This window comes from Orcinus orca, chromosome 7 (assembly GCF_937001465.1).
Source record: "Orcinus orca chromosome 7, mOrcOrc1.1, whole genome shotgun sequence".
In the NCBI taxonomy this organism is placed as follows: Eukaryota; Metazoa; Chordata; class Mammalia; order Artiodactyla; family Delphinidae; genus Orcinus; species Orcinus orca.
This window is the reverse complement of record NC_064565.1, coordinates 48,049,017-48,062,633: the sequence shown is the minus strand read 5'-3', so window position 1 is coordinate 48,062,633 and position 13,617 is coordinate 48,049,017. Positions and strand designations below refer to the sequence as shown.

At 38.1% G+C, this 13,617-nt stretch overlaps 1 protein-coding gene across 17 annotated transcripts in view; it reads right to left on the bottom strand.

Annotated features, from left to right (window-relative positions):
* The window catches only part of PKP4 (plakophilin 4), a 961,933-nt gene that overhangs the window by 34,376 nt on the left and 913,940 nt on the right, over positions 1-13,617 (bottom strand). For 13 of the 17 annotated variants that reach the window (XM_049712690.1, XM_049712689.1, XM_049712685.1 and 10 more), the window contains 3 exons: positions 12,854-13,077; positions 6,044-6,172; positions 4,469-4,682 (listed from right to left, as the gene is read on the bottom strand). In XM_049712690.1, the coding sequence (XP_049568647.1) occupies positions 4,469-4,682; positions 6,044-6,172; positions 12,854-13,077 (567 nt within the window). The remainder of the gene's footprint in view (positions 1-4,468; positions 4,683-6,043; positions 6,173-12,853; positions 13,078-13,617) is intronic. The other 4 variants (XM_049712691.1, XM_049712697.1, XM_049712695.1 and 1 more) reach the window with 1 other exon arrangement.

Sequence of the window (13,617 nt, the reverse complement as noted above, 5' to 3'; positions counted from 1 at the left end):
AACGCGGTTGAATTACTTATTAAGGACAATAGAATACCTAGTTTCAAGGGGATAGTAATTTCTTCAAATAACACAATATTTTGAACACAATGGTTCACTGTGCTTTAACATTTCATGACCCTAAGTTGACTATAGTTTACAGTGAAGAACTCTTAGGCCGTACCTACAAAGGCCAAGCACCGTGCAAGGTTGGCCAGGGCCAGAGTATTTTGTGGAGACACTGGAAGAACATTAAATTTGGAAGGACATCTTCTAGGAGATGGGCAGCTGATAGGGAATGGTGGGTGATGCAGTCACATAGCACCCTGCTACCCATGTTTGGAGCAGACATGTTTCAATGAAAATGGTTCAGACGGGGACATGCTTTCCTGGTTAGGAAAGGTCTGGAAGGCTGGATTTGGGGCTAACTGGTCTTCTCTTGTAGGGCTACTCTTAGGCAAAATGAGGTCCTGAGGGCTTATCTTCCTTGCCTCTCAAGTCACACTTAATGTCTTCTTGTTGCTTTCTGGACAACTGTGCTGCTCAGTCTTAATCCCACGAAGTAATGAGCCCCCTATCCCTGTGGGTTCAAGCACATGGTGGGCAGCTACTTTGTGTGGAAGCCGTACAGGGGCTCCATGTGTTGGATGGCTGATTGGACAAAATGAATTTGGAGGTCCCCTCCAACCTTGTGATTCTGTGCTTTATAAGAGACAGTGTATGAGTATCTGACTTCAGGAATAGTTAATGAAAGAGCTCAAGGTTCTCTTGATTTTGTCATTCTTTAAAATACATCAGGGATTAGCTGCTCTTAAAACATTACTGATCATCAGTTAAAGTTGGTACCACTAAATTCTGGAACTGAGAAATATGAATAAATAAGTTTTCTTGCCTCCATAAATCTTAACCTACAAATACATGTATACATGTAATACACACACGACCCCAAGCAACTATGCTCGATTTATTATGACTTGGTAGTTTCGTATTAGGTAGATAGTGTTTAGGTACAAATCAAACTTGGGCTGACATTTAGCATTTTGAAACTGGAAACTCACTTCTGAAGTCCTCTGGTCCGACTCCTTTACATATTGTCATTTCAGTGAATTGCTTACACACACTACTGCCATTCCAAAGCAAAGACTACTTTTGAAGAAAACGTTTCATAAGCAATCTGTCCACATATCAGTATAAACTATTCCAGGTAAAAGTACAGAGTTATAAAACAGTTCTTAATATTCCCTAACCTATAAGTATGGCCAAAAAATACTTCTAAAAAAAGCCTAAAAGCTACAGGCAGCTATTTCCAAAAAAGAAATATCAGAGGTTGTTGCTAGTTTTATATTGGAACTGATACAATCTATTAGGGAAATAGCTTTTTGAATTATGAAAACTCATATCCTCTCTCAAGGTCAAGGTCCAAGTCTTAAAACTTTTGTGTTCTCAGCAACTTAGTACTGTTCCCAAACAGAAATGAGGATATATGCAGTGAAACATCTAAATTAGCACTCACATCCAGAGTACGCACCAGGTAAATTAGTACATAAAAGCCCTTAATAGTAAAGTCTGGCTCTACTTCAAATAAATTTGATTTATTCTAAAATGAAAAAAAAAACCACCAAACTTTCATACACTTTACTTCTTGTTTATCACTACATCATACAAACTCCTTGAGCTCAGTTCATGAAAGACACTGTTAGAGTTTCTCCCAAGGATAAAACCTCAGAAACAAAAATGCAGTCAAGACTTCTTCCTCCCGTGGGAAATTATGACAGAAGAAGAGAAAAAAGCTGCACATCAAGGATGTAAGGACCAAGTCATGATAAATCTGCCTAGTTAATCAAAACAGAACCAAATCTAGTAGAAGCTGTGCTTCCAAGGTCAGGTCGACCCTGGATCACTGCTGAGCCCTCAGGGAGCCTGCATACATCATTCTGCAGCCTTGCTGGCTGCACAGGTGTATTACTGGGAGGAATTACTTGAACGTTCACAGAAGAGTTCAAAACGATGGGAAAGAAACATCAAACGAGGAAAGAAAGTACTCATATACTGCAAATAACACTGTCTTCCTAACAGGGGGCTTAGGACAAATATTTGGGTGTAATCACAGTGATTGTGCTAACTTCTAGAATGGATATGTCTATAATTTTTTTTCTTAATTTTATTTCGCTTGTTCTAATTTTCATTTCATACACACAATACATAGTATGTAAATGTAAATAATTTATTTTTTGGTGTGAGAGGGTTTGATGCTTCAAAAGCATTTTATAAAGAGGGAGCTAAATTGATTTACTAATTGATTTACTAATAAATCAATATGTAATTGAGATGTGTTAAAGCATTAATATTCAAATTACATTAGAGCAGGCAGTCCATTCTGGAGTTTAAGATTATATATAAAGTGCATTCTAGTTTTAGTACGTAATTTTCATACCTTATTCGAAGTACAGGGTACTTATTTTGAACATGAATATCTTATGAGAAAGTTGATTCCCCTTAACTAAATATTAGATTCAAGATGGTTTGCTACATTCCTAAGTATTACTGAATAACAGCTGACAGAACCTAAAGCTCTGATTTCATAGTGGAAGCTAGTGGAGAATGGGATTCACTTGGAAGAAATGTCGTAAAACATTTTAAATTAACTATTTCAAGCATGAAAAATAGCATAGCAAATATAAAACAAACACCCAGATGTCCACCACCCCTAGCTTTGTTAAATACAGTTGACTTTTGAACAATATGGGTTTGAACTGCACAGGTCCACTTATATGTAGATTTTTTTCAATAGTAAAAACTATAGAATTGCACAATTGGTGGCTGGTTAAATCCACAGATGTGGAATCGTGGATATGGAGGAACTCCATATACGGAGGGCTGACCATAAGTTATATGCAGATTTTCGACTGCACAGAGGGTCAGGGCCCCCAACCCCCAGGTCGTTCAAGGATCAACTGTATTAACATTTGGTCTTCTTTGTTTCAGATTTCTCTTTCCTTTTAAAGAAGTGGAGCCAGATTATACTCCTCAATGCCTTTTTCTCTACCCGCACCCTGTAGAGGTAACCACTATCTTGAATCTGTCTTTTACCATTCTAATGAAAAATTTTACCTTTATTGCATGTGCCTATATCAAAAAATAAAGATAGCTTCAACCTGCATATTTTAAAATTTATACCATAGTGTCATGCTGTGCTTATCATTCTACCAATGTTTCTAGAGATTTATCTATGTTGCCACAGATAGCTCTAATGCGCTTATTTTAGCCCTTCTATGTGGTTTCACTGTGTGAATGTACTGCCATTTATTTAACCGTTTTCCTACCAATGAATACTCAGTATTTCCCCCTAATACTCTGTTATAAACAGTGCTGTCATTAATCGCCCTCCTGCAGAACTGTTCTCTCAGCTTGACCTCAAGACAAAGCATCACTCAGTTCCTCTGGGACTCTCACTCCCCATGTTGGACCATCGTGGCCTGGCCATGAAATATTTCTCTCATTGTTTCCTCTTCTCCACTGCCCACCCCTTCTTTCTACCACTGATACAGTTCAAGCTATTATCTCTAGACTACTGACCTCCTCATAGGCCTCCCAGGTGCCAGGCTCATCTACTTCAAATCAATCCCCCACCCCTACTGCCTGCTGGAAGAATGCATATAAAAGCCCAAACTAGCCACGCCATGCCCTGTAATCACTCCCACTGCATGTGGGACACAAGTTCCCCAAACCAGGCCTGTGTTTCTCTCTGCTCTTGTCTCCTTTCAGCATCCCCCTCCTGCTGGCAGCTCCGCCTGTATAACCCATGCTGTCTCCGAGCCTCTGCTTGCGACTGGAAATATTTCCCCTGTATACCCAGCCAATGCCTCCTCAACCTTTAGGCCAGCTTTGGTTTCACACTGACCAGAGAACTTCCCTACCCATCTGCCGTGCTCCCAATGCAACCTCTACGGAGTCCAGCACTTGCACGTTTCACTGACATTCACAGAAAATCACTTGTGTTCCTCTGGAATTGAAGTGCTACTTGAGGGCAGGGACTGAGTTTTATTCAACTTTATATCTCCAGTACCCAGAGAAGCATCTGAGATACTAACAGGCTTTCAGACACAGGCTGAACTGAAGTGGAAGGCAGCCAATCCATTAAGTACAGTTTATTTTCATAAGGAAGGAGAGCCAGTCTATTTAAAACAAGTAATTACTATGGAATATGTAATGAAAAATGATGTATTCAGCCCTCTGTGACAAGACATCTGTTAGCTGATACTTATGCACTAACAAGTACAATAAATGATACTAGTCGAGGTGACTACAGCACTGCAAGTACCTTCTGAATCATTAGATTAACTTACACACAGCCTTTGTCACAGTTGTGAGCACTGTATTGTCACCTCCAACCTAGAACCTCCAAGTCCTTCACGACGCCACCATACATGGGCAGAATCTAGATGGTTTTCAACATCTCCTCCAAGACATGATCACATTCTTTACCCACCTGTGACCAGCTCCCTTACTTCTGCATCGACAGATTTTCTCAACAGTCGCAACAAGGCAGGTATCCCACCAACATTCTTCATCGCGATTTTATTTTCATCTGTAGACTTGCCAAAAACAAGGTTTCGGAGGGCACCACAAGCATTCTTCTGAACTTCCAAAACTCTGTGGTCCAAAAGGTCAACCAGATGCTTGATTCCCCCTAACCTACACACCTAGAATGAAAAATATTAGGTACCAGGCCTAAGTGACATGTGGTCAATCAGAGATCAAACAAAAGTCTGTTATGGAAAGATCACGGAAAACATACAACTCCAGATCATTTCAAATGATTATTTTTTATTCTAAAAAAGTACATGTTCTATAAATTTTAAGATGATGTTCTATAAATTTTCATCTTAAGTTCTCTAAGATGAAGCTCTTTTCACAGGTTCATGGCTTAAAGAAGGGAAGGGAGGCTTAGGTGGCTTAACGGCCACATGCAGGTAACATGGTCATACGCCAACCCTCCGAATGTACACAGGGATTATGCTGTCACTTCCAAGTGAAATGCACGAATACACGACCACAACAAAGCTGTATGCAGGGTCAAAGACAACACAGGAAGAGATTTTTTTTTTTTTTTTTTTGCGGTACGCGGGCCTCTCACTGTTGTGGCCTCTCCCGTTGCAGAGCATGGGCTCCGGACGCGCAGGCTCAGCGGCCATGGCTCACGGGCCCAGCCACTCCGCGTCATGTGGGATCTTCCCGGACAGGGGCATGAACCCGCGTCCCCTGCATCGGCAGGCGGACTCTCAACCACTGCGCTACCAGGGAAGCCCCAGGAAGAGATTTTTGACTGAAGTCATTTGCTTTCTAGAACTGTTTCTCTAGGTGACTCTCCCTAAATTTTCTTCCATTTGTCACTTCATTAATATTTATGTGAATATTTTTGGGCTTTATTTACTGCATTCACCTTTAGTCTGTAACTGTGTGTCGTTCTAAATTTTAAGGGGTGAAAAACGCTTAAGTTCCATATGACACTGCAGGAGGAAAAAAAGTCTAAAATGTTAAATCTAGCCAATATCAATGACTCACTATGTTTCTGTAAAAGCCCCAAAAGCTTAAAATCTGAAATAAAATATTCATATATGTTCGGTATTAGTAATGGTTATAAATCCTTTACTTAATTGTGTGTTGGCACCGATTCTGACCAGAATCTCGTAAAATACATGAGTTTACAAGTACATACTATAATTTGTATCTAATAGATTTATAGAAAATACTTTTAAAATGCAGGTTAAATTGATTTTGTTTCATGTTTTATGAATAAGCTAATGAGTGGACACCTGATTTGAAAATGCTAAATGTACTTCAAGAAATAATCTCATCCCAGATTTTCCCAAGAAATATTGAAATGCAAAGCTGAGAAGTAAAAGAGTCACTGGTATCAGAACACCCCTTGAAAAGGGCCTCTAGATCGCATCTGGTCATTTCTTAAGCACTCAAGCACGCAGCTGCTAAACGGAAAGGCACTGCTCGGCCCTCCCCATTCCCCGCCCTGCCAACTCTGGCATCCCAGGCACTGGTCCTGTACCTCTAGCTTCACTTTGTTGTCGCCAAAGCACAGGTGTTGCAGGTAGGCTGCTGCGTTTGCCTGAACTGACGGGAACTGGTGCTGCAGCATGTGAATGACTTCAGGTAACTCGGGATCACGCCAGGCAAACTCCCTGCACGAGAAAAACGCGGCTTCAGAAAGGAAGGCCTGTGTTCTACCGATACACTGAACAAAACATCTGTCAGAGAAGAGAGCTCAGCGGAGACAATGGGAAGTTACAAAAATCCTAAAAGAACTATATATATATATGTATGTATGTAAATAATTTTTATGCACTGATGAACATATCACAGATGCTTATGATCTTAAAGAAATCATGATGCACAGATGCAGAGAAAGATTCAGGGTAACAAAGAGGTTCTTAATATGGGTAACTTTTCCATTCTTGTTTTCCTCCTCCTGATTCTAATTTTATGCCTTTCTACCTGTGTAAGAAATTCGCAGGTGTGAGGCTCAGGTAAACAAGTGCACTTCAGCTAGGTGAGATGTCACTCCTGAGGAGGGAGGAGCAAAAGCCAGTGGAAATACTGTGTGCCTGATGATTTTTAAGAAATTTAATATATATGGTTGCTCTCGATTATAAGAAACATAGAACATGATAAAAAATGTTTTTGCAGTAACCATATATCCAGAGAAAACAGCTGTTGACATTTCCCACTGGTGTTTTTTTCAACATATGCAGGCAAGTGTGCACATGTGTGTGTACAGAGTTTTTTTCAAAGAATTGGATTATTACTAAATAGCACATACTATTCCGTGCCAGGCACTATTCTAGGCATTTTATGTATATTAGTTCATCTATTCTTAAACTGACCTTGTAGATTTGGAGGTTGAAGCAGAAGGGCTAAGCGACTTGCCTAGTGTCACCCAGCTGGTCAACAACAGAACAACATTTGAACCCAGGCATCTGCCTTCAGAGTCTGTGCCCTCACCCCCGTGCTATCCCACTTCTTGTACAATAAGTATACAATCATATTAAATATACATACATACTTTTATACTATGTTTTTTTCAGGTAACATCACATTGTCAGATTTTCTGATGTAACTTGATCGGCTCACTGTTTGGAATCCTTGTTAAATGTGATTTTATGCTTATGTTACATAAAGACCAGCTTCTTACAAATGGTTCACAAAGCAACAAATCTGCAGACTTTGATAACAGGATGGAGTAAACTGTTAATCAAAAATGAATTAATCCTGAAGAAACTTAAAAATAAATCTTTAAATTAATGACCCAGTGATACTTCTATGGCCCAGTTTTTAAAGGCCCACAGCCTCTCTGGGAAGGCTCCAGTATGAACTGGTACATCCACTACAGAGGGTCAGGTCATTCCACACCTGCACACACACATTCATATCACACATTGGTGCATTCTTACTATGCTACAAGTGCCGGAACAGGTGCTGGAGATACAAGCGTTGAATAAGACATAATTTTATGTATAGGGGCTTGTATGCCAAACTAAAAAAGTCTAGTCTTAATAGCAATAACATGAATAATTACGTATTGAGATTATCTGCGTCAGGTATTCTGTCAAGAGCTTTATAAATATTATCTCACTTACCTTGACTGTTGCCCCATAAGGTAGGCACTATCAAATAACATTAGATCTAGATAGACGAGGGACCCGGGATTAGTAATTAAGAGGTGGAGGTTAGTGGTCTAATATGTTATCACCACGCACAAGAAACAGAAAGCTGGTGGAGGTCTTAAAGCAGAAGCGTGAGAGAATGCAACAAGGTCACATTTATAAGGAAGATAACTCTGGTGGCCAAGTAGAGAATATACTAGAATCAAAAAAGACTGGTGGCAAGGAGACTATCCCCTATCCCCACATTTGCTCAAAATAGGACCATCCTTGATTTTTCTCTTTCCCTTATCCTTCTCATCCAATCCATCAGCAAACTCTGTTGACTATCTCCAAAATATTTAATATAAACCAAATCCATCCACTCTTTCTATCTTGGCTGGACCCTCTACATGCCACTTACATGTTCTCTCTGCTTCAAATATCACTCCCTCCCCCAACTATTCTTTGCACGGCAACCAGATGATCTACTGAAAACTGAAATCAAGGGTGAGATGGAGATTTCCAGCTTGGGGAACAGACTGGATGATGATGATGATGTCATTAACAGGCATTAAGAAGACCATAAACGCCGAGAGGCAGGATAACGCAGCAGAAGAAGCACAGAATTTGGAGTTAGATTGCCTATGTTTAAGTCCCAGGTCCTTCAATTGTGATGTGATTTTGAAAACCATTTACATAGAACTTCAGTTTCCCCATCTGTAAATTAGGAACAATAAAACTATCATGTCTAACTTTTTCTTAGGCTGGCTATGATGACTAAATTGTGGTGATATATATTAAAGTAGTTTACATACTTTGCATTATGAAAGATGTTTTACTAATATTCATCATCCCTGAAAAATGAACTATACTATGTTAACTATTTCTGATGAAAATCTATCTGAAGTCTATTATATATAAATCTATAAGGTAATTAACAGAGTGCAAGGAGTGTGATTTAATCTTTCCGTGATGACTCAATCATTACAAATACACATTTCTGTTCTCTTTAAATGGCACAGGGATGGTCAAGATTTCCTAGCATCCTTGGGTGCCTCCTGAGCCAGACAACACAAAGGGTGGGCTCCCGCTGGAGATGGGCAGTTAGGCTCAGTTGACACCAACTCCAACCTTGATTTTCAGGAGAAATTTACCCTGGAAAGACTTCTATCAATTCATGGGCTGGCTGGATGGCACCAATGCTTGCCAAGATTTGCTTCATTAAAACCTAAGCCCAGACTTCTGTTTTTAGCCATGATAGAGTAGTAACCAGTACTGGACTTTGCCTTCCTCCCATAAACAACCATTAAACTGGACTAAATGTGTGAGGAAACTGTTTTCAGGCCCTAGACAACAAGTAACACAAGAATGCAATCCTTGAAGGGGCGGGGGTATCACCCTGGGAACCCCGTACTCACTTGGCTTTCTGCCTGAGGGCACTTTTTGGATCATGGCACAGGAAGCAAGTCTGAATGGGCATGATGGTCTAAGTGAACTGAGGGGGAAAGATTGGAATTTGGAGATGCTCAAGAGGTTAAAATTTGCAGGGCAGGATATTGGAGAGGAGAAAGCTATGCAGAGGAGATTTAACAAGTCTGTGTAAGGATTACGCACAAGTCGTTAGTTGAGCACTGGGCTGTACACGTGCCTTGCATGTACATGTACAGGTCTGGTGGAGAATAGCTGTTTAGGAGTAAGAACCATTCCACAGAGTCAGGGCCATGTTCTAGGAGTAAAATAAATCTAAAATAGACCTGTCCTAGCAAAGAACAGAACCAATTGTGACAGGATCAAAAGCACTTGTCAGTAATTTAGTTATTTTCCACAACGAAACTTAGAATCCTAAGAGGAGACAACATAATACAGAGTCCCTACGATGTATTATCCACAACAATCAGCATATAATTTAAAACTGCTAGGCATAAGAAGAAACAGAAAAATGTGACTCTCAAAGATGTAAACAAACAAATAATAGAAACAGACCCAGAGAAAACTGAGATGTCGGAATGATCAGAGGACTTTAAAATGGTTTTTATAAATGTGCTCAAAGACGTAAAGCAAAAGATGTATGTAAGGAGTGAATAGATGGGGAATGTTATCAGAGACATGAAAACTACAAAAAAGCCAAGTTAAAGTGTCAGAAAAAAAATCCACTGGATGGGCTTAACAACTGACTGGAGACCACAGAAGAAAAACACAGCAAATCTGAAGACAGATTAATTTAAAAAAAAGATCCAATATGAAGGATACAGAGAAAAAAGATTAAAAAAAAAAAAAAAGAACAGAACTTCAGTAACCTGTGAGATGATGTCAAGTTATCCCAGGAGAGGAGAGTGAATTTTGGGCCAGAAAAAATATTTACAGTAATAATGGTTGAGTATGTCTCAATTTTGGTAAAATCATCAACCAATATTTAAAAGAATGTCAGTGAATCCCAAGCAGGTTAAATGTAAAGAAAACTATGCCTAGGCTTGTTAGAGTAAAACTGCTTAAGGTCAACAATAATATGAAAAGTCTGACAGGCAGCCAGAGAGAAGATACGTTGCATAATGAGAAGAACAGTACAAATGTTGGCTGACTTCTCATCAGAAACAATGGAGGTCTGAAGACAAGGAACAGCATCCTTTAAAGGACTGAAAAAAAAAAAACACCACACCCTATTAACCCTGAATTTTATACCTAGCAAAAGTATCCTTTAAAAACGAGTAAATGAAAACACTTTCAGATAAATTAAAGTTGAGAGAATGTCTTGCCAGCAGACATGCAACACAAGAAAGGCTAAAGAAAGTTCTTCAGGCTGAAGGGAAATGAGTGGAGATGGAAACTAGAATTTCTAGGAAGACATGAAGAGAACTATTTACAACTAAGTATGCAGGTGAATATAAAGGCCATCTTTTTAATTTAGCTTAATTTCTTTAAAAGACAACTGACTATTTACAGTAAAAATAACAACACTACATTATGGATTTGATAATGTATGTAGAAGTAAAATATTTGACAACACCTTAAAGGTCAAGGAGATGGTAAATGAAATTATTCTGTTGAATGTCACAGCTGAAGCCATGCTCAGAAAGAACACCATGAATGCTGTCATTCTTTCAGTCACTGTCACTTTCCATAACAAGTACTTTGTTACTCCTTTCAGATGAACTATTTGTACTATTAATAAACTTTGCTTCCAAACTAGACAACTATTAAAAAAAACTCATACATTTCCTTTTATGTATAAAACATCAACAACTTCTTAAGTCTTGTAGGGTAGTTTTCAGGTTAACTATAATGTAGCATTAATGACAGAGGAAGTAAGTTTAGAAGTGAATAAAAATAGTAAAATTTGCTATTTTTAAAACTAAAAATTAAGTAATAGTTATCATGAGTTTTTAATTTCATGGTTTGACTATTCAAACTTTAAACTCACTTGGATTCCAGTTTCAAATAAATAAATGCACCTATTATAAGATAATCATTTATTCGTCTTACAAAATGCATTATCAGCAAAGTTTCACATAATCAAAGCTAGCCATAACAGTTTTATGCATTAGACTATGAAATTATCATACTATGAATAACTGAAGTATATTATCAGACACGAAATCCTTGTTTATAATGAATCAGCTCATATCAGAGGTCAAAACTGAAGTCTTCAGGAATGCATACTAAACTGAAAGCTCTTATCATATTTCACTGCTTTTCTGGGTAGCTATTCTTTTCTCTGCAGATTCAGCCAAGGGATGGTCTAAATTACCTACAATTCAAAACCCCTTTGAGAATTTCTGTATCTAGTAGCGTGCCCTAGTCTGTTGTTCTTGTGAGGACTTCAAAAAGATTCCACATGCTGCAGAGCAACTAAGCCCATGCGCCACAACTATTGTGCCTGTACTCTAAAGTCTGTGAGCCACAACTACTGAGCCCACACTCCGCAACAAGAGAAGCCACCACAATGAGAAGCCTGTGCACCGCAAAGAAGAGTAGCCCCTGCTCACCCCAACTAGAAAAAGCCCGCGTGCAGCAACGAAGACCCAATGCAGCCAAAAATAAATAAGTAAACAAACAAACAAACAAATTTAAAAAAAGAAAAAAACAAAATCATGTAAAAAATTTTTGACTTAATTATATTGGAGGTGTTATTAGACAAATTATTTTTAGAAATCCTTAAAATAACAGAAGGGTGACAAATAGGAATAGCAGAACCAAATGTATGCATACACTGTAAAATATTTTAGGCAAAAGAGTGAATAGGTGGAGTGGTTTTAGTGAAGCAGTGGGCTTCCCATTCAACTCAAAAGTACCTTAGGTTATTTTGTTTTAATAACCAAACCTCACTCATGCTTTTAATTCATTAGAATAAGTTGGTAGGCTGCTATAAATGAATTGATAATGATAACAATCTTTCAGTGAAATAACTATTTGTGGGCAAAGAGTGAATGAAACCTTGTTAATATATGCCTTAAAATAACACTCAAGCTGCTTAAAATTTAGAAATAATTTCACTCTTTCAGAAGCTAAAATTCTCTTTTAGTTTCTAAATATCTTTATTTCCTGAATATTTTAAATGACTTTCATTAAAGAGATGAGGCTACTTTTTCAAAATCGATCAAGTACTAAATGACTCACCTTAATAAAACACGTTTTCTACATGGCCAAATAAAATTAAAAGCAGGAAACATCTATTATTTGCCAAATATTTTTTGCTCATGAGATGTGAGAATTTCTTGTAAACTATCTTCCCCGAAATGGCAGAAAGCTTTTCGAAGGACCTAGTTGATAAAAGCGCAACACGGCACTGACCAGTATGATTCAAAATGCACATGACACTGGTCTTTCCCAGTTTAAAACAACCATATGCATTTTCTGAAGCCATCATGTAAGAGGTCAGCCAAGATAAAGGAAAAGGCATAAAATGATCCTTTAAAATCTTCTGTGTAATTCAGACGTATCCCAGGTAGCTGCCTTGATGAAGTATTTCAATTGTGGGTGCTGCAGATGGTCACACAGACCTGCGCATTCTCTGACTTATTATTAAAGCACTGAAAGAAGGAATCTATCTCTAAAGGGAAATTAACCTCAATGACCTACAGTGCTGGCAAACGACTGGAAATATGAGAGATAAGGAGTTACTGATATTATAACAGACACGGCAACTTGAAAAAAGTCAGGATGAAGGAACTAGTTGACTCCTGAGATATGGTGGCATTCTGGAGACTCATAACCAGTACTTGCCTGGGATCTTTCTGAATGCTGTCTATTGATGGGGATCTCGTGGTGCCGTCATCAGCTGGTGCTATGTGCTGAAGCCTGTTATAATTGCACTCTTGCACTCGGTATTGTATTGGCCTGTAGGGCTCCGCATAGGTAGCTGTTGTGTTCAGAGCATAATTATTTCTTTGGTATGTAAGGGTACTTCGTTGGCTGGACGTCCTTTGCAGATTTCCAACACCTACTAGAAAGTCAGCATTTCAAAAAAGATTAGTATGTTCTCCACAAAGTGATACTTTTCAAAGTCAAAATATTTTTAGTTTTAAGAAGGGTTAAGTTTCTAACAATTATATAAATTGCTTACTTTTAGGTATTACCAATCTAGCTCATTAGTGCTAACAAAGGCACTGAAGTTTTTAACATAACACAAACAATATTTATGTCAATTTTATTAGCAGGAAAAAGCAAAAATGAAACTATAAATCTGCTTACACAGTAGGTCTTAATATGTTTAAGATTTAGTAACAAAACTGAAAGTGAAATAAAGGAAAATAATTAAACTAATCTTAGAAATAGATAACAAAATTTCATAACTACATTTTAGCAATAAAAGACAAGTAAGATATTCAAACTTATAGATAACTGAAACCGTCAAACTTTGGACACCTAGTGAATACAGGTTACGTATTTTGATATATATTTTATTTACAGACTTGTGTATTTTGATAACATTGGAAAATATACTTCACAGGAAAGAAGACTGATATATCAAATTCTTCTAAAG